Source organism: Esox lucius, chromosome 8, assembly GCF_011004845.1.
Source record: "Esox lucius isolate fEsoLuc1 chromosome 8, fEsoLuc1.pri, whole genome shotgun sequence".
In the NCBI taxonomy this organism is placed as follows: Eukaryota; Metazoa; Chordata; class Actinopteri; order Esociformes; family Esocidae; genus Esox; species Esox lucius.
This window is the reverse complement of record NC_047576.1, coordinates 27,465,128-27,486,730: the sequence shown is the minus strand read 5'-3', so window position 1 is coordinate 27,486,730 and position 21,603 is coordinate 27,465,128. Positions and strand designations below refer to the sequence as shown.

General features: G+C 39.6%; 2 protein-coding genes across 3 annotated transcripts; both read left to right on the top strand.

The window, feature by feature from the left end:
- Positions 1–22: 22 nt before the first annotated feature.
- Positions 23–15,218, top strand: uck2a (uridine-cytidine kinase 2a). 2 transcript variants are annotated; one of them, XM_010864158.3, is made up of 7 exons: positions 23–101; positions 7,458–7,617; positions 9,392–9,488; positions 9,583–9,725; positions 9,915–10,012; positions 10,187–10,235; positions 12,348–15,218. In XM_010864158.3, exons 2-7 carry the CDS (start codon positions 7,479–7,481, stop codon positions 12,482–12,484), a joined length of 663 nt encoding a protein of 220 aa, XP_010862460.1. In that variant the 5' UTR covers positions 23–101; positions 7,458–7,478; the 3' UTR covers positions 12,485–15,218. The 2 variants fall into 2 exon arrangements, with proteins under 2 accessions (XP_010862460.1, XP_010862459.1); XM_010864157.4 differs by lacking the exon at positions 23–101 and adding an exon at positions 526–694.
- A 2,783-nt stretch (positions 15,219–18,001) lies between these two features.
- Positions 18,002–21,310, top strand: magoh (mago homolog, exon junction complex subunit). The gene is given in 5 exon segments (NM_001303825.1): positions 18,002–18,206; positions 18,539–18,597; positions 20,407–20,517; positions 20,857–20,939; positions 21,093–21,310. Coding segments are annotated over 5 exon segments (444 nt in total). The 5' UTR covers positions 18,002–18,115; the 3' UTR covers positions 21,193–21,310.
- The last annotated feature ends 293 nt before the right edge of the window (positions 21,311–21,603 follow it).

Genomic DNA, 21,603 nt, shown 5'->3' with positions numbered 1-21,603 from the left:
AAATTCTTTTCACTTCTCTTGGAGCAACTTCCGGCTATAGTTTCCGGCTTTGGAATGAAACAATCGACACTGAGGTTTACATTGCCCCCTAAAGGGGATTCGTGAGTGACAATTGGTGTACATTGGTGGTCCTTCGTTTTGTATTCTAAAACATTCTTTCGGGGAAAAGTCCATAGCCATTGTTTATAAACTCGTTTTCCTTTTCTTTCTTTGGTACACTTTCTAAGACTCACAAGTACTCAAGTCAGCACTAAAACGAACAGATCAATCCAGAATACCTGATTCATACCTAGTCTGGTCATTTACTGGTATCCAGTAAATATCTTAGCATTTCATGCAGGCTATTCAAGACAGTATTTATATCAACGCATACAAAGAGTATCGCAAAGCAAATTCAAACCTAAAACAGAGAAGCGGTAATAGTCTGATCAAACAATTATTTAAATAAAATGTACACAGAAGTAGACTACGAAACTGGATTGATTTCTACGCATACTCAGAGCGTCCAATCTTAACTGAAGAGAGGAGGAGCGCGCAGTCGGAGTAAAATCACCTCTGCGCGCCTACAGTATATGCGATTATAGCAAGCATGGCAGGCGACAGCGAGACAAGGCTGGACAGTCAAGCGGAAAACGAGAATGTAACCCGGCAACCTTTCCTCATCGGGGTAGCCGGAGGGACTGCCAGCGGCAAGGTTGGCAATATGATTTTTTTTTAAATTAAATATATGTATTTAAAAAAAAAATGAACAGTAGGCCTAATAACAGTTGTCAACGTGGTTTAAAGAGGCAAACGCATTGACCTCGTGGCTCATAACGAAGGTACGTCACAGTTGTTCAATCAAAGCTAAGGTGGATCTTTAAAGATTTGTGGAACTAATGTTAACCGTTTGAAGTGTTTGTCGCATGTAGGCTATTGTTTGACAAAAAAAACTCTAACCCACTCGTGGCTTTTAAATAAAGGTTAATTTATTTCTTTGTGTGCCATCAGTAGCCCCAGTTAGTGTATACAGTTTAAAATGTTTACAATGAATTAAGGATTTCAAGATTAATCCACTTGACAATTATTTACCAAACAAATATGGCCCTTGTCATTTACTTGCTTTACATGGCTATTGGTTATAGCTTACAATGTTCTTTGCTATAGCTATCCCTAGCTAAAATATAGCCTAGTAAGCACCTTTTGTTAGAAGGCATAACAGCTGTCTAGCACCGGCACTGCTGCTCAGTCCATCCGATGGAATGCTTGTCAATCTCACCCACCATGTAACAATCAAACCAAGTAACAATAATTTATTTACAATATTGTTCTGTTTATTGAGATCGAAGATGGTTGATCTTTTTATGGTTAGGGAATCAATCGGAAATCGTACCGTTTATTATTCTATGGATGGACAAAGCCGTTGCCTTCGACAATTTTGACAGTCGTTGACATATACATGTATTATGCAATGTTATTCAAATAGCTCAATAGTCATTGGCCATTAATCCAATCAATTGTTATTGTTAATGTTGACTTGCTAATACACCAACAGGACCAACTGATTGCAACCGGTGAACATGAAAACAGTGCTTATCCGCCCTATAGTCTACACTAGAACAGGGTCAGCGGCACACTATGATGTGTTAACTCTTAACTTGCTGGGAGTTGAGCCTTGGCCTGTGTTACAGCGCTGTGCTTTTTTCCATGTGGCTATAGCCAGAAAAGTGCTTCTCTTTCTCTCTTACCAATTGAACCATCCCATAATAATTTGTAATAGTGATGTATAAAGGCTATTTTTTTGCACACTGTAATATATTCACAACTGTGTAAATACTATTATTTGGCCTTTCAAATACATTTTCACTGTCTCTGTGAGACATTGGTGAGGGGTCTGTATACATTTAACAGACACTGCATTTCCTGAAATGTTACTGGAATGGACTATTTGAAAATAAAATATCCAAGCCAGGCACCACAATTATCTCCAGTTTGAGTGACCTCTGTAGGCCGCCTATCAAAATTGTACTATTAAGTTTATTTAAAAGGCAGTGAGCGGTTCAGGCCAATACATTTAGTTTTTTTTTTAAGTATGAATTGCTATACCCACCATAACAGAACAAGACATTGCTCAGTTGTCAATTGTCTTTATGCGGAACTGATACACCGATCAGCCATAACATTATGACCACCTGCCTAATATTGTGTAGTCTCATTTTGCCCCCAAAACAGCCATGACCCATCGAGGCATGGACTCCACTAGATCTCTGAAGGTGTGCTGTGGTATCTGGCACCAAGACGTTTGCAGCAGATCCTTTAAGTCCTGTAAGTTGCGAGGTGGGGCCTCTATGGATCGGACTTGTTTGTCCAGCACATCCAGCACAGCAGATCTGGGGAATTTGGAGGCCAAGTCAACACCTTGAACTCAATGTTGTGTTCCTCAAACCATTTCTGAACCATTTTTGCTTTGTGGCAGTGCTCATTATCCTGCTGAAAGAGGCCAATGCCATCAGGGAATACTGCTGCCATTAAAGGGTGCACATGGTCTGCAACAATGCTCAAAGTAACATCTACATGAATGGCAGGACCCAAGTTTTTCCAGCAGAACATTGCCCAAAGCATCACATTGCCTCCGCCGGCTTGCCTCCTTCCCATAGTGCATCCTGGTGCCATGTGTTCTCCAGGTAAGCGATGCACATGCACCCGGCCATCCATGTGATGTAAAAGGAAACGTGATTCATCAGACCAGGCCACCTTCATCCATTGCTTCGACCAATGCAGAGCCAGAACACCCCACAAGGGCTGCAGTTTTGGAGATGCTCTGACCAGGGCGTCTAGCCATCACAATTTATCTCTTGTCAAAGTCGCTCATATCCTTACGCTGGCCCATTTTTCCTGCTTCTAACACATCAACTTTGAGGACAGAATGTTCTGCTTAATATATCCCACCCACTGACAGGTGCCATGAAAATGAAATTATCAGTGTTATTCACTTCACCTGTCAGTGGTCATAATCTTATGGCTGATGGGTGTATCAGTGTTATTCACTTCACCTGTCAGTGGTCATAATGTTATGGCTGATCGCTGTATAGTATTGCAGGGTAAACTGCAGTTTAGCTTTTTTTGGACACAATAGAATTTTGGAGTGAGGCAGGCCATGGGAATGTTTAGTCAGCTTTGGCAAGAGAGTAGGCGGACTATATGTGCCGATTGGACTCACCCAAGGGTAAGGGATCTGGGCTGTCTTTTGTAGTCACTCTTAGTAAAGGCATTAAAGAGATGTGAAACAACAGGGGTCTGTCAGAGCTCCCAGAAACTCTAATGTGCCTATCGTTTTCTCTTAAACACTTTTTAGCTTTGTAACCTGTTGTAATACTGTATATATTAGTGCAAATCATAAGAATCAAGCTATTTGAACTTGATTAAGTGCTGTCTTGGAGTATTGGTGTGTAATATTTATTGGCATTGTTTGTGTTGGTGGGTTCAGGGATGATTGTTCGTTTGGTCAGCTTTCTCAACTTGTAGTCATGTCCGAATATCTCTACAGGTTCATTTTGTCATTCTCACTCAGATATCATAACATTGTAATTTAAAGATGAATGTGTAGGATTATATGAAGTAATCGTTCAAATGACGTTTACCTTCACACTATAGATTAATAAGACGCAATGTTTTTGCTGCATGGTTCGAGGGCTACTCCATTGATTTTGCCTGATAAACAGCAGTAACGACTCAGCCTAGAGGGATTATGTAAGCAAACTTGCATTGGGGTGGCTTTGAGACGTCATGACAACAACTTCTCCCCCAATGTCAGCAGAACAGAAACTTGATTGTTGACTTACAGTGGATATAAAAAGTCTACACACCCCTGTTAAAATGCTGGGTTTTTGTGATGTAAAAGAATGAGACAAAGATAAATCATGTCAGAACCTTTTCCACTTTTAATGTGACATAATGTGAACAACTCAATTGAAATACAAACTGAAATCTTTGAAGGGGAAAAATGACAAATAAAAAAACCTTACAATAACCTGGTTGCATAAGTGTGCACACCCTCTTATAACTGGGGATGTGGCTGTGTTCAGAATTAACCAATCACATTGAAACTCATGTTAAATATAAGTCATTACACACCTGCCATCATTTAAAGTGACTCTGATTAATCACAAATACATTTCAGCTGTTTTAGTAGGATTTTCCTGACATTTTCTTAGTTGCATCTCAGAGCAAAAGCCATGGTCTGCAGAGAGCTTCCAGAGCATTAGAGGGATCTAACAGTTGAAAGATATCAGTCAGGAGAAGGGTACAAAAGAATTTCCAAAGCATTAGATATATTATGGAACACAGTCATCATCAAGTGGAGAAAATATGTCACCACAGAGATTACCAAGAACTGGACATCCCTCCAAAATTTATGAAAAGACTCAGTCAGGGAGGCTTCCAAAAGGCCTATAGCAACATTAAAGGAACGGCAGGAATTTCTGACAAGTACTGGCTGTGTGCTACATGTGACAACAATCTCCCGTATTCTTCATATGAATGGGCTATGGGGTAGGGTGGCAAGATGGAAGCCCTTCTTACAAAGAAAAACATCCAAGCCCAGCTGATGTTTGAAAAACAAGCATCAAGTCTTCCAAAAGCATGTGGGAAAATGTGTTATGGTCTGATGAAACCAAGGTTGAACCTTTTGGCCATAATTCCAAAAGGTATGTTTTGCACAAAAACAACACTGCACATCACCCAAAGAACACCATACCCACAGTGAAGCATGGTGGTGGCAGCATCATGCGTTGGGGCTGTTTTTCTTCAGCTGGAACCGGGCTTTAGTCAGGGTGGAGAGAATTATGTTCCAGGCAATTTTGGGACAAAAACTTCAGGCGTCCTTTAGAAAGATGAAGAGGAAGTTCAGCGTAACAATGACCCACATCCAAATCCACAAAAGCATGGCTTCACCAGAAGAAGATTAATGTTTTGGAATTGCCCAGCCAGAGCCCAGACCTGAATCCAATTGAACATCTGTGGGGCGATCTGAAGAGGGCTGTGCACAGATGTCCTCACAATCTGACAGATTTGGAGCGCTTTTGCAAAGAAGAGGGGGCAAATATTGCCATGTCAAGATGTGCCATGATAATTGAGTCATACCCAAAAAGACTGAGTGCTGTAATAAAATCAAAAGGTGCTTCAACAAAGTATTAGTTTAAGGGTGTGCAGACTTATGCAACCAGGTTATTGTGAGTTTACATTTTTTATTTTTCCTCCTCAAAGATTTCAGTTTGTTTTTCAATTGAATTGTTCATGTTATAGGTCACATTAAATGTTGGAAAATGTTCTGACATGATTTATCTTTGTCTCATTCTTTTACATCACAAGAACCTGGCATTTTAACAGGAGTGTGTAGACTTTTCATATCCAGTGTAAGTGAGCAGAGGAATGAATATGCCACAATTCACATCAAAGGAGCAACAGTTGAGCCTGTCAGCACTTAAGCTCCTCCGTATTCACATAGCCAAAGGTTTATTTACCACATCAGTTAGGGCATCATTAGGGTGTAACTGCAGCTTTATTCTCTATGGCAACTGAAGATGTTTGGCATTCCACCCATGGCCCTTTTCAAATGCTGCCTCTGCACCATTGAGTTCATCCTGACTGGTTGGAATACGGCCTGGTATGGGAACTGTTTTGCACACGGCCTCAAGGTCTTACGAGCTTCCACCAATTCAGGACATTTATCCCAAATGTTGCCTGACAAAGCCCTGCAGCATTACCAAGGACACCACTCACCCCAGCCATCCACTTGTCATCCACTTACCCTTGGTCATGCATGCTGTGTCGGAATATGAGATCCCATATCAACAGCAACAGAGACAGCTTCTTTTTGCAAGCTATTTGATAGCTCAATGCATGATCAAGAATGACTTACACACACACACACCTTCATAACTCATTCTACCACGCTAAGTTATATAATTAATAGTCAATATTGCGGCACAATTTAAACATCCTGTCCCCACCAGATTCACGTGTAAATACAAGATGTACAGCACTTGTGTTGTATTGTCACTTACCATTCCGTAAGCATTTCATTTAATGGTCTATGCCGTCTATCCTGTTCATATGACAAATAAAACTTACAAAGGCTACGGCTGGCTCTGGGAGGGTTGGCCAACCCACCTGTGTATCAATAGAGTCTCTAGGGCCCAGGCCCAGTTTACAAATTATTAGTAACATTGTGATCGTTATCCCTGGACTGGTAACCAGCATTGCAGTTGGTTACCTTGGGATAGAGCTCAGATAAATAAGGCTTGTAAAGACCTTGAAACCTGAAACAAAGTTGTGGATAAAAATGAAAGTGAATGATGAGTAAAGTAAGTCCCATCAACAAACATTGGAGCTGTATGGCCATGTTCTTTGAAACCCTTAATATATTACCCCTGATAATATCTTGATGAAAGTGGACATTATGCCTGATTTTGTTTTGTCCAGAACTTAAAATTGTTCTGTCCAGAATTTGATAAACTTGAAAGACCCCAAAATATTTTCAGTGCCTTCTCACATTTAAAAACCTTATTCTGTGTTATCCTTTGGAATATTGTTGGCCTGTCTGTGTCGCTTTCATAGATTTTGTCGCATTAATTTTGGTTTTGGTACGATACATGTTAACTTCTGATAACATGTTCACCTTGTTAACAATCGTCTGTTTTTCTGAGCTCTGGTTGGCCTGTATGCAGACAGATTATCATTGCTGACGGCTGGTGGCGCATGTGGGTGCAGCCTTCTAAGAATAGCGCCTTGATATTGACTGACAGACATCCTGTCTGCAGTGTTTTAATACAGTCTCTTACCATTTTCCATGACACTTACCGTTTTCTGTTTTGAACTCTGTTTAACCTTTTTAGAGTCATTTTAAAATAAGTAATTTTGTCCACGTTTCCACCCAACTGTGTTATCATAATGTGAGTTAAACATAACAGATCTTGTCATAGTGCTTTCTATGGTGACTTCTTTCTGTGGAGGCTCCTTTTGAAGCAATAGAGAACAGTTTTTTTAGGCCTTACTGTGAGATGAGTAGGGATGTGTTAGTTTCGATATTTGTGTTTTAGTATATTTCAAACGTAAAACACACTCACTTCCCTGTTGCTCTTTGTCCACAGACATGTAATGATTTAGTCAGCTACTGGCAAACAAGATGACAGTGCTCTGAGGCCCTGAGTCAGACATTTCCTGTAAATGAACGAGGAGAAAGCTAGTGGTTAACAATACTCAACATTTGGGAATGTTTTTTTTTTTTTTCTCTACTTGGTTCGTATGTGTGATGGACTGGCATGTACTGTATTTGTTGACACATTCGTATTATTGACATGATTTCATCCCCATATCTCAGTGAAGAAAGAACTCTGCTGTTACATCTTTTAGTTATACTTCAGATAACCTGATTAGACAGACATTAATGGTCTCCTTCTTCCCCCTGCCCTGGCCAGTCATCTGTCTGCAGTAAGATCATGGAGCTGCTTGGCCAGAACAAGATTGACCATCACCAGCGCCAGGTGGCCATTCTCAGCCAAGACAGCTTTTATAGGGTCCTCACACCAGATCAGAAGGCCAAGGCACAGAAGGGACAGTTTAACTTTGACCACCCAGGTATTTAGCTTGTGTACCTACTGATCAATACATTTCGATTCAGTGTGGTCAACTCTAAATGGTATATGTTAACTAACACATGTAGCTTTATTCCTTTATTATCCTGTGTAAGAAATGTACCTGACTTCCCTTTGCTCTCTCATTCAAGAGAAGTGGTTGCATGGATACTTCTCTTGGGGTGTTCCCCTAGTTCTTAGAATTGCTATAATTCCAGGGGAGAACTAAATTATTCTGTATATAGTATGTCCTGCCTTAGAGCTGCTGATGGCCAATGATACAAAGACTTCTGTATTGAAAGTCTAAAAAGTGTCCCTTTTAGTAGATAATCAGCAATAGAGTTTAACAAAGTAGCTTGTCTCTGAAAGGGTTTATCCAGGGTTTTTCCTAGCTGAAACTTGGTCGAAGGTGGTACCCCTACCAGACGCCCTTCTTTGATATACTTTATATAATATCTGATCCCTTGAAAAAGAAAACTATTATAGTGTTAAATCTGCCCTGTTATCCATGTCCACTTGAGCAGCTAATGCGCACTACAATGTCCTTCCTAATGCAACAGCAACCAAAAAACAAGCAATAAATGTATTCTTTACATATTAACGTTACATATTTCATCTTGGACTAGTATACATTTTATTGGATTTAAGTGCATCCAGCCTATAGTTTCTGCTTGGCTATTTTCCTTAACCCCCCAACACATTGGCTCCGCAATGCTTCTAACATACAGGGCATATAATTCCCTCTTCATTATGTCTGAGCCACCCGAAAACATTTTGCCATTGAGCATCAAAACTATGTTTATTAAGGGATCACATAAAAATATGAAATCAATCATCAAGCTTTATAATGAATCAGTCAATATTGTTGTCTATTTTCGTTGTTATACTATATTCTTGTTAATTTGACTTGCATTAAAAACGCATCAGAGCTGTAGGCCTATATTTTACAGCCTTGTTGTGTTGTTTTCCTAAATTTTTGCCTTGACGCTACATCTTTTGTCCCACTCTCGACTGCCTTCAGCTGTAGGCTACTTGGCTATGCGCTTGCGCTCATCCAGCGTCTTCTTGTATATTTATATTGTTAGTGACTTAAATATATTATTTGTATATTTCTACCCTATATATTGCATATAGAATGTTCTTGGGGACAGTAGCCTACATACTCTAATGTAATGGTTTTTTAAACCGGATCATCTTTGTCGGTCTCGCGAACTCTATCGAAAGAAATCTGTGATTTTAAGTTTTATGCGGATTGTATGTAGTTTAGGCGTTATTAACTTCTATTTAAGTGGGTGAAAGAACTAGGTTCCACTTGTTTTTTCGACGTTTCTCATCTCCGCGACGTCAGTACGGGCAAGGTTGCCAGATCATTGACAGTAAACTGTAAAATCTGCATGAACGCTATATTTTAAATACAACCCTGTAAATCAAGCCCTTTAAAAATAGACCAATCGTTGGGGAAAGCTATCCATCTGGCAACACAGCCAATATGAAAAAAAGTTTCGTAGTACGGTCACATTCGCTGCAGCATATCGCTGGTATGCTATTTTGGTTATGAGCGCAAAATTATGTTTTACCATACCGACACACAAGGCGGTGCGAGATTTTGGGAAGGTGGCCGCCTTTGAGTTTTATATGCAGGGAAATTATTTTTTTTCCAATAGCAGAACTTAATTTCCTTGTTGGGACTTGGTCTATATCCTTTCGCCTGACGCAGGCACCAACAGACGTGCAAACACCATGGTTACTTGGCTCTCTCTCTCTCTACCTCTTCTCAGATGCGTTTGACAATGAGCTCATTATCAAAACGCTATGGGACATCTTGGAGGGCAAAACAGTGCAGATTCCAGTGTATGACTTTGTCACCCATTCCAGGTCAGTGGTCAAGATACACCTGCTCCCCCACTTGACCACTAGCATGCTTATATCTCATTCACATTATCCTCTTTCACGTGGCTGTGTGTATCAGGAAGGAGGAGGTGGTGACTGTGTACCCAGCAGATGTGGTGCTGTTCGAGGGCATCCTGATGTTCTACTCCCAGGAGATCAGGGACCTGTTCCAGATGAAGCTGTTTGTGGACACAGATGCAGACACTCGCCTTTCACGCAGAGGTTAAACGGAATACCTTTTGCACTGGGTCTAACACATCAAACAAGAGATTTGGGAAATGTAAATCAACAGCAAGGGGACTACAGTACAGGCCTTGGGGGCATTAATGGGGAAAGTCTACCTGACTAATCTGAATATTTGCTTTGACATCATACTGACAGCTTCACTGCGATTCTATGTTCTCTCCTCAGTGCTCAGAGACATCAGTGAGCGAGGAAGAGACCTTGAGCAGGTGCTAACGCAATATATCACATTTGTCAAGCCTGCCTTCGAGGAGTTCTGTCTGCCAGTATGTATCTAGCTATCATACTGCCAAAATACATCCCATATCAAACCACATTGGATTAAATGATTTGTCATTCTCAGTTGCCTGCTTGTATCGTACCTGCTTTAATTGTATTGAACCCTTTTGGCCCAATTCAGATCTTAATGCTAAACATATTTATTTATTCACCCTGTGTAGACTAAAAAGTGCGCTGATGTGATCATTCCCAGAGGTGCAGATAATCTGGGTGAGTTTTCGATTCTTGGTTTTCCAAGTACACTTGTGACTAACCCCACTGACTGACAATTTAAACATGGCTCCCAACAGAGACTTTTGTCATTGACATGTTTAGTCAGTCCAGTCTCTTACCCTGCAATCGTTAGCTTACAAATGGCTGATGGGACTTCTGTTTATTCGACTGTTTTGAGATCGATACAGTGGGGAGAACAAGTATTTGATACACTGCCGATTTTGCAGGTTTTACTACTTACAAAGCATGTAGAAGTCTATAATGTTTCATCATAGGTACACTGTGAGAGACGGAATCTAAAACAAAAATCCAGAAAATCACATTGTATGATTTTTAAATAATTAATTTGCATTTTATTGCATGACATAAGTATTTGATCACCTACCAACCAATAAGAATTCTGGCTCTTTTTCTTTAAGAAGCCCTCCTGTTCTCCACTCATTACCTGTATTAACTGCACCTGTTTGAACTCGGTACCCGTATAAAAGATATCTGTCCACACACTCAATCAAACAGACTCCAACCTCTCCACAATGGCCAAGACCAGAGAGCTGTGTAAGGACATCAGGGATAAAATTGTAGACCTGCACAAGGCTGGGATGGGCTACAGGACAATAGGCAAGCAGCTTGGTGAGAAGGCAACAACTGTCGGGGCAATTATTAGAAAATGGAAGAAGTTCAAGATGACGATCAATCTCCCTCGGTCTGGGGCTCCATGCAAGATCTCACCTCGTGGGGCATCAATGATCATGAGGAAGGTGAGGGATCAGCCCAGAACTACACAGCAGGACCTGGTCACTGACCTGAAGAGAGCTAGGACCACAGTCTCATAGAAAACAATTAGTAAAACACTATGCCGTCATGGATTAAAATCCTGCAGCGCACACAAGGTCCCCATGCTCAAGCCAGGACATGTCTGAAGTTTGCCAATGACCATCTGGATGATCCAGAGGAGGAATGGGAGAAGGTCATGTGGTCTGATGAGACAAAAATTGAGCTTTTTGGTCTAAACTCCACTCCCCGTGTTTGGAGGAAGAAGAAGGATGAGCACAACCCCAAGAACACCATCCCAACCGTGAAGCATAGAGGTGGAAACATCATTCTTTGGGGATGCTTTTCTGCAAAGGGGACAGGACGACTGCACCATATTGAGGGGAGGATGGATGGGGCCATGTATTGCGAGATCTTGGCCAACAACCTCCTTCCCTCAGTAAGAGCATAGAAGATGGGTCGTGGCTGGGTCTTCCAGCATGACAACGACCCGAAACACACAGCCAGGGCAACTTAGGAGGGGCTGGAGTGGCCTAGCCAATCCTGGAGTGGCCTAGCCAGTCTCCAGACCTGAACCCAATAGAAAAGGAGCTGAAAGTCCGTATTGTGCAGCGACAGCCCCAAAACCTGAAGGATCTGGAGAAGGTCTGTATGGAGTTGTGGGCCAAAATCCCTGCTGCAGTGTGTGCACACCTGGTCAAGAACTACAGGAAACGTATGATCTCTGTAATTGCAAACAAAGGTTTCTGTACCAAATATTAAGTTCTGCTTTTCTGATGTATCATATACTTATGTCATGCAATAAAATTAAAATTAATTATTTAAAAATCATACAATGTGATTTTCTGGATTTTTGTTTTAGATTCCGTCACTCACAGTTGAAGAGTAACTATGATAAAAATTACAGACCTCTGGGAAACACTGCCGATTTTGCAGGTTATCAAATACTTGTTCTCCCCACTGTATATGTTGTGACCTATGATTGGTGAGACCTAGGCATGGAAAGCAGACAATTGACTGTTTTTGTCCTGGGAATGTTTTTTAGACAGTCTCTGTTTTGGAAAGGCAAGGTCAGTTCTAAATTTCTCAAAACGATACATACTTGCAAGGCCTTTTGCAACATGTAGTTTGGTTTTTGGTTGAGTGAGCACTTACATTGTTGAATTTGTTGTGCTCTGACCCAGTTTTCATGGGTTTCCCTTATTAAATAAAAGTTAGTCAAACTGCGGGGCTTTTTAAAATCTGGGACTTGTAAGGGTTTTATTTGATTTGAATAACCACAATATATATTAAATCTGTGTAATCAAAATGCTTTACCATCTCTCTTTCTTCACACAGTTGCCATAAATCTTATAGTTCAGCACATCCAGGACATTCTGAACGGTGGTCTGACCAAACGCCTGAACGGCAGCCTTAACGGTTATGGGACTCCCCGGAAACGACAGGCTTCTGAATCTAGCAGTCGGCCACACTGACTGCATCTCCCCTCTCCCAACCCCACGGAGCAAGGCATCAGTGGAAGAGGAGAGGCCGGCTCATTTGTACATACCTAACTACCGGTTGTCTTCACAGTATTTAAAGATCTGGTATTTCTTCTTCTAGCAAGTTTCTGCAAGGCCTTCGTTTGAACGTTTTTATAAAACCTTTTTTGTTTTTTACGTTTTGGAAGGGAGGAACAGAATTAGCTCTTTGTTTCAGGTCAAAGGTTAGGCAGTTATGTATTTTTATTTGAAATTCCACCCTATTTTTGAGCTTGCAGATGTTAATAAATGAGGAAGATTGGTAAATCAGGGTTGAGCTTGAGCCCTTGCTGTGCGTTCAGTGGTCATTGCATTTTGATTGGTCATGTTGTTTGTCTGACTTGTTGTTGACAGGACATCCAGGGAAGGTAATACTCACATTTACCTTAAGACCAATGGTCAAACTCAGCCTCTATCTACATTTTCAAACTGACAAAAGATGTGCCTTCAGTGGTTCATCGATTATGTTGATAATTTACTCCACCTTGCCAGATCCTGCTAGAGTAGAGTTAGGCGGATTCTGCTGCCACTCCTTCAGTATTGCTATCCAATTTCTTTTTAAGCCCTAAGTTGGCCTTTCAAGGCTCCATGCATTCATCCTTTTAATATTTTTATTTTATTTATTCTGAACAATATCCAGTTGGCTGATAGGATTGTCTAGACCCAACCCCATTACCAAATAATTACAAATGATAATTTCAGCCATCTGCAGTCCCGCTACAACAGACTGAAATTTCAGGCATGTCTTTTACATAAAAAGCAGTAATCATAATGGAAACCATATCAATGTTATTTTAAAAGATAGTTGTGTTTTTGACTGCACTGGGTCTTTCAAATTATCTATATTGGAACAATTGTGTATTTAATGTCAACTTTGTTAGTGTTTTATTAGCATTTAAGTATACTAAATACATGTAAAATTATCTAAACTGTGAAACTTTTGTACTTTTTGAACTTTTTTTGTACTATCCCAATATAAATAATTATGTATGTAATTAATATACTTAAATGCTATTCAAATATAAATATAATGTATAAAAAACCTTCCAATTTAGATTATTTTATGTGTATTTAAGTATTTGTTTCCCTAGCGTAGGAATACAATTTGCATCTGTGCTACAAAACTACTATTAAACTAGTCAAACTGAGCCTTTTCGCAGGCTCTACACATAATCTGCCTTTGCTGACCAATGCAACATCAGGTTCCCTTGATCTAAATAAATAAATCCTGAGCGACTTGACAAATCAAAGCAGTGTTCTTAGTTTGTTCATAGTGTATAACCCTTACATCAATGACACCCATATAATTCTTCAGGTTCAATTTGTTACATTTGTTTTCACTGAAATATGATGAAGATAATTTCCGTCTTAAGACTAGACTCATTCAGGATGAGTATATGTAATTGTTGCTCCTACTCAAAAGTGTAGTTGATCAATGTACAACTATACTGTTTTTTCTTTTCTTAAAAAAAGTACATCACCAAAACAATTTCCTTCTGAGTTTATGCTCTCAGGCATTGATATACTATTTATCAATTATGTATTCTAATAAAACAGCATGTACTGCTTTAATCACAGACATTTTAGACGTTTGAGATTGTAGTAGTATCATTCAAAATGTTGTACTGAATTGCATTGAATGGGTAGCCTATAATTACAATGAATCCAGACTGCTGTGATGTTTCCTACCTCTAAATACTGATGATACCTGTATGTAAATTGTGTACTGTAGTTTTGTTCACATGTTTAGGATCAGGGCAGTTCACAGTTCTGAGACCGCTAGTAATACGTGTTGTTTTTGGGTTGTCATTATCTTTTGTCATTAGCTTCAAATTGGTTGATCAATGAAATTATTTCAAAGAATTGTGTGAGCATACAATGGGACGTCTGCGATCATTTTACTTTGACAAATGAGTGTTCACTTCATGAAGAGACTAGTTACTTCGGAGAACTGGAGTAAGTAACATTGTTATTTCAAATGTCAGCTCAGGAACTGGAGAGATTTTGTCATTGAAGAGAAAGAGAAGACAATATATATAACTATAAACACTACTAGCAATATGATGTCTCACTGAAGTGTAGATGAACCCTTGAATTCGATGCACATTATATTTAATTTCAAAGGCTTTCAAAAGGTCAGGCCAGTAAGGTATTGGCAGCTTAATTGCGAACATAAAGTAACAAATTAGTTCCTTTGCACAAAATATATTATGGTTTAAGGGCTGTTGTTAGTGTTTTTTTGTGTAATTGTTGGTGATGAAGTATTTAACCAAGTTACATGATGTGTTACTTGCTTGCAAGAGCTAGCTAGTAACTGTACTGTATTAGTTCCATAATCGGGGTGTAACAGTGAACCAATTAGATATGTTTCAACTGCCTCAATGTGAACATGATGTACAGTATGTTAACTGAAGTGTTGAATATAGTAATGTTCTATACAGTAAATCAGTGATTCTCAACCTTTTTAGGTTACTGTGCCCAGATTACCCCCTTGTGCATTTTACCAGTAGGCCTATGGTCTCATCAGTCTTCTTCAGTAACCCCTATGGCTTGGAAACAACCCCAGGGATCCTATTTAGAACAACTGCGAGTACTTGATGAGGCTATTGGCACATAACTACATGCTATACCTGACTAGAACATAAGAGAGCAGTCATGAAAGAGAAATAAATATTGACTACAAGAAAAACTGTTTCCTGACCTAGAAGTAAAACAGAAAAACAGGTTACCCATCATGTTGTGAGTTGAAAAATAGTGACCTTCATCTTATTGACTAGGGATGGTCATCAGAGTATGACTCTGACAACAAGAGCCTTTTTAATTGTATTATAATGTAGTATATATACACTATCCTTTTTGCGGTCACTTACAAGTGTCCTTGTTTTTGTAAGAAAAGCAAAAAAATAAATCCATTAAAATAACATCAAATTGATCAGAAATACTGTGTAGACATTGTTAATGTTGTAAATGACTGTTGTACCTGGAGAAGGATGATTTTCAATGGAATATCTACATCGGCGTACAGAGGCCCATTATCAGCAACCATCACTTGATTTAAAAAGAAAAGCACATTTTTGTCCAATAAAAGTAAATTAAATAGATCAGAAATATGGTGTAGACATCACTAATGTTGTAGACATTGTTGTAGACATTACATTGCCTAATTCTGGGAACAGAGTGTTCATGGAATATTTATATAGGCTTACAGAGGCCCATTATCAGCAACCACCAGTCCTTGTGTTCCAATGGCATGTTAAGTTTGCTAATCCAGGTTTATCATTTTAAAAGGGTATGTGATTATTAGAAAACCTTTCTGTAATTATGTTAGTATAGCTGAAAACTATTGTGCTGATTCAAGAAGCAATAAACTGGTCTTTAGACTAGTTGAGTATCTAGAGCATCCATATTTTTGTGTTCGATTACAGGCTCAAAATGTCCAGAAACAATAGCTTTCATCAGAAACTTGTCAGCATATTCTTGCACTGAGAAATGAAGGCTATTCCATGCAAGAAATTGCCAAGAAACTGAAGATCTCGTACAAAGTAGTGTACTACTCCCTTCACCGTACAGCGCAAATTGGTTCTACCCAGAATAGGAAGAGGAGTGGGAGGCCCTGGTGCACAACTAAGCAAGAGGACAAATATTTTAGAATGTCCAGTTTGAGAAACAAACGCCTCACAGGTCCTCAGCTGGCAGCTTCATTAAATACCCGCAAAACCAGTTTAAACGTCATTAGTGAAGAGCTGACTCCGGGATGTTGGCCAACATAAGAAATGTCTACTCCATATTTCTGATAAATATTATGTTATTTTAATGGACAGACAATGTGCTTTTCTTTTGAAAACAAGGACATTTCTAAGTGACCCCAAACTTTTGAACGGTAGTGTATGTACATATACATACACCGATCAGCAATAACATTATGACCTCTGACCGGTGAAGTGAATAACACTGATTATCTTGTTATCATGGCACCTGTCAGTGGGTGGGATATATTAGGCAGCAAGTGAACATTCTGTACTCAAAGTGTGTTAGAAGCAGGAAAAATGGGCAACTTTGACAAGGGCCAAAATTTGACGGCTAGACGACTGGGTCAGAGCATCTCCAAAACTGCAGACCGTGTGGGGTGTTCCCGGTCTGCAGTGGTCAGTACCTATGAAAAGCTGTCCAAGGAAGGAAAAATGGTGAACTGGCGACAGAGTCATGGGCGGACGAGGCTCATTGATGCATGTGGGGAGCGAAGGCTGTCCCGTGTTCCGATCCAATGGACGAGCTACTGTAGCTCAAATTGCTGAAAAAGTTAATGCTGGTACCGATAAAAAGGTGTCAGAAAACACAGTGCATCGCAGTTTGTTGTATATGGGGCTGCGTAGCTGCAGACCTGTCAGGGTGCCCATGCTGACCCGTGTCCACTGCCAAAAGCGCCTACAATGGGCACTTGAGCATCAGAACTGGACCAAGGAGCAATGGATGAAGGTGGCCTGGTCTGATGAATCACATCTTTTTTTACATCACGTGGACATATGTTGCTTACCTGAAGAACACACGGTACCAGGATGCACTATGGGAAGGAGGCAAGTCGGCGGAGGCAGTGTGATGCTTTGGACAATATTCTGCTGGGAAATCTTGGGTCTTGCCATTCTTACTTTGACATGTACCACCTCCCTGAGCATTGTTGCAGACCATGTGCACGCTTTCATGGCAACGGTATTCCCTGATGCCATTGGCCTCTTTCAGCAGGATAATGTGCTCGGGCACAAAGCAAAAATAGTTTAGGAATGGTTTGAGGAACACAACAACGAGTTCAAAGTGTTGACTTGGCGTCCAAATTACCCATCATTGTATGGGTTCAAAGTGTTGACAAATTACTGATCGGTGTGTGTGTGTGTGTGTGTGTGTGTGTATATATATACACACACACAGTATATATAAATACTCTGCCGCCCGGCCTTTTTTGCGACATAAAATGGTATTTCACTTTGGGGTCTCTTTTAAATACAGTTAAACTCTAGCCCGGGACATGCCACCAAAAACGGAGCGTTATATATTTATTTATTTATATATATATATATATAAAAAAACAGGTTGTGTATCAAGAAACTGCAATCAAATCATGAAATGAAAGTTTTGTACTTTGTATTTGTGTATGTATGCATGTGTGTTTAAGATGGAGAAACCGGAAATGTACTGCAATTCTATAGTGAATAGAACAATAGACCAGTGAGGCCTAATCTGGGGAAATATAGGCCCCGTTTCGCGAGCACATATAAACCATGGGCTTGTACTAAATAATAAATCTCAGTAGAAATGCATTTGAGCTTGATTTTCAGTCCAGCACTAGGCTGAAACAGTATGCGAAACCGGTCCGTAGTGTTTTAATGATATCTACTGACAAAATATACAAATCTATAACTCAGCACAACCGCTGAAGCCAGCAGGTCCTGACATCATTGTCCTGCGACACGGCATATTAGAGCAAAGCGAAGGGCGCATGCGTGTTGACATCTTTTAAGCTAGCGAGCAGAAAGCGAGGTGTGCTTAAGTGTATATTGAAGGACTCCGCAAACTGTGTATTTGCGGTTTATAATGTCAACTAGCGATTTTTATTTGAGGTATTATGTGGGGCACAAGGGAAAGTTTGGACACGAGTTCCTAGAATTTGAGTTTAGGCCAGACGGTAAGTTGGGCGGCAATTTTACAGTTTAGCTAGCCTGTCTGCTAATTAGCGTTAGCCAACTAGCTACGCATGCAAACGACGATTTGCCAGCTACATTTCCTCATTTGTTTTAGCATTATTAGCTTTTAGTATTCGTATGATCGGTAACTAAGTTTTTTTTCTCTCAGAGATAGCTAAAATGTATAGTTTCCTAAATGTTATCTAGTTGCGCATTTCTTTAATAGTAGTACTACTAGCCTCACTCTTATGATGCGGCTAACTTCACTATATACATTACTGTGCAACACTGCAACAGACGTGATAATAACCAACTATTCATTTTATTTCTTCAGGTAAGCTGAGGTACGCGAACAACAGCAACTACAAGAATGACGTCATGATCAGAAAAGAGGTAACTTATTTTACTAATAATGGACTTTTTCATTGTACTTGAAACTGTGCGAAGCATTAATTCTCATGTTGATATGAGATGCTGCATGAAACTATGTATGCCTCAGCATAAAACAGAATTGATTATTTTCGTTTGTTCTGCTCCGCTTCAGAAATAACTGATAGTTGTTGTCGACTATTAACCAGCGTTGCAAATGTTTACTAAAATATGCATTTTCTGAGTTACTATAACGTGTACTTACATTCATCAAAAAAAAGCCTATAAAGGGATATGTGATCCAGCAAAAAGATTTATCTGGCCTTTCGGTCCACTGGTTGTAAAAGTGGTGCAGTTAAACTGAATAGGGTCTCCAAAAAATGGTGTCCTCATGTATTTGCTGATTTGTATCCCATGTCATCAAAAGCACTCGCTTTCCAATTATACATTTTATGGCAGAGGTATGATTAGTGATTCAGCCTATAGATTATACCAAACTACAGTCCAAAATGGCAGGTTATTAGCTGCTGAAGTCCCAGACTGCATCTATAATCTGTGTTTTATTCACTAAACCCATTGGTCAAGAAAGCAAGAGCCCCTCCTGCTGACATTCTCTTCTGTTTGTTTAGGAAAGCCTTTTCCTTTGCAAAAGACTTATTAGCCTACAACTCAGTAGTTTTTATGTAAAGTTTTACTGGTTGAACTGTAATAAACTGTTGCTAACTGTTTGGCAGTCAAATGGGATCCGGTCTCTTCAGCACAGGCCATCAGAACTCTTTTCCCGGTGGTTGAAATTATTATTATTATTAAGTGACTGGACCTGTCACATGTTTCTCTCCAAGCATCATCCAGCAGTTGGGGGGCTTGTATCATATATAAATATGCAGCATAATCTGTTGTCTTGGAACATCATGCTGCCCCAATTTACAAAAATACTAGTTATTCCAAAGTTGATTAGGTACATGTCCTTCTACTGAACCATTAACCATCACTACGGAGTCCATGACTGCATTGCATCCTACCCTTTTATCTGTGTGATTATTTGCCCTATAACTGGGGGTACTCTGAAGTTTATCCTCAAACACACATTCTTATTTAGTGTCACTGATGCATCATCTGTTGAAGAATATTAAGTCCTTAGTGGCGGTCTACTGGTTTATGGCCTTGCTTTGTTCTTCGTATGCTTTCCTTGTTCCTCTGTAATTGAAGGCAAATGGCATACAGTTTTTTTCTTGTCCTCGTTGCCAACAACAAATTTGCAGACAGCTGGCTACAGTGGGTGTACAAAATCTTTAAAATATTTCATGGTAAATAAGTCACCGCATCGTTCTTGGTTGTTATAAACATCTCAGCCAAGACAATGGAAAATGTGGTGGGAAATTGTCATTCGCCTCATTCCCCTGGTAAAATTTACCAAGTTTGAAGTTATTGTTATGGTATTTCACCCTGATGTGAACATTCTATGGTAACCGAAATATATGTAAATATTCTATGGTAACCAAAATATATGGTCATGTGATCTCCAGTCATCTCCATTTCATCTAAGAACAACATGCTAACTATGCTACCAACTTATATGAACAGGAGATGGCATTCTAAACTTGAGAAGGACATCTTGTTAGGGAGCAAAAATAAATACATCTATTCAAATCAGATTTGAATCTCCTCAGTGTTGGCTTATTACACTTACGTCTTAACTGATTTATCAAAATATCCCCAATTCACCATTATTTTGAACCTCCATTGAGAGCACCTTCTATTCCCCATGTTCTGCATTCCATTGACTGGTTTGCCGCTCCATATAAACCTTCATGTTATCATTCTCACCTACAGGCATACGTACACAAGAGTGTGATGGAGGAATTGAAGAGGATCATAGACGACAGTGAAATCACCAAGGAAGACGATGCACTGTGGCCGCCACCTGACCGAGTGGGCAGACAGGTCTGTCCGTCCACATATAATGAAATACTGGGACTAAAACCAGAATTGTTTTTGTAGAATCCAAGGTCTACTACTTGATGTTCTGTTGGGATAGTCTAGCAATAACAGCTGCCAAGCCATCATTGTTTTCTTTGCCATGTTTAGCCCTCTTGAGGTGTTGACCTTAGTGTTGACTTAAACAAATCTGGATAACAAAGGTTGTTGGACCAGTTGAAGTCTAAACTGTTCAATTACCATGTGTAACAACAGACAGTTATAAAGCCATCATACTTTCCCTGCTTCAACTACTATTATTGTCAGTGCAGTGTCTTCACTGTCCTATTTTAATTCTTTTTTTAGGAGCTGGAGATAGTTATTGGGGATGAGCACATTTCCTTTACAACTTCAAAGATTGGCTCCTTGATTGATGTCAACCAGTCAAAGTAAGTACAGAAATATTCAGTGATCTGGGCACAAGGATATATTCTTTGAAGTTCCAAATTGACACACAGCCTCTAGCAGAACAGTAAAGTATTCCTAGCCTACGAATGTGGAATTAAAGGACGGCTTCTAAGGTAATTGTTCTTGTTTTCCAGGGACCCAGAAGGCCTCCGTGTCTTTTACTACCTGGTCCAGGATCTGAAATGTCTCGTCTTCAGTCTTATTGGACTACACTTCAAAATCAAGCCCATCTAAGATTGGATGTTTTTTTTCTATTGGAAAATGTTTTAGTTTTGTCTGTGCCGATTACAACATTTGTACATTTGCTTATGATCGATCTGTTTTTTAATTTTAAATAAATCATTGTAAAATGTTTTAATAGCTTTGCTTTTCAATTTATTTTTATGTAGTGTTACTTACTTGAAGACAGTTGTTGGAAGCACAGTTATTTATTACGATAAAAAAATCGTTACTGTACTTTGTGTTATTCGTTGAAAACAAAATTAACAACGGTCAATGGAAAACAAAATCACCAACCGATTGAGCGTTGGATTCAAACTCACACCAAAAATGAAACAATTGAAATGACAGGCTGTTCAAACTTGAAGTCAGAATGTGACTCCGTAGTGTGTATGGCCACCATGTGCCTGTAGGCACTCCCGACAG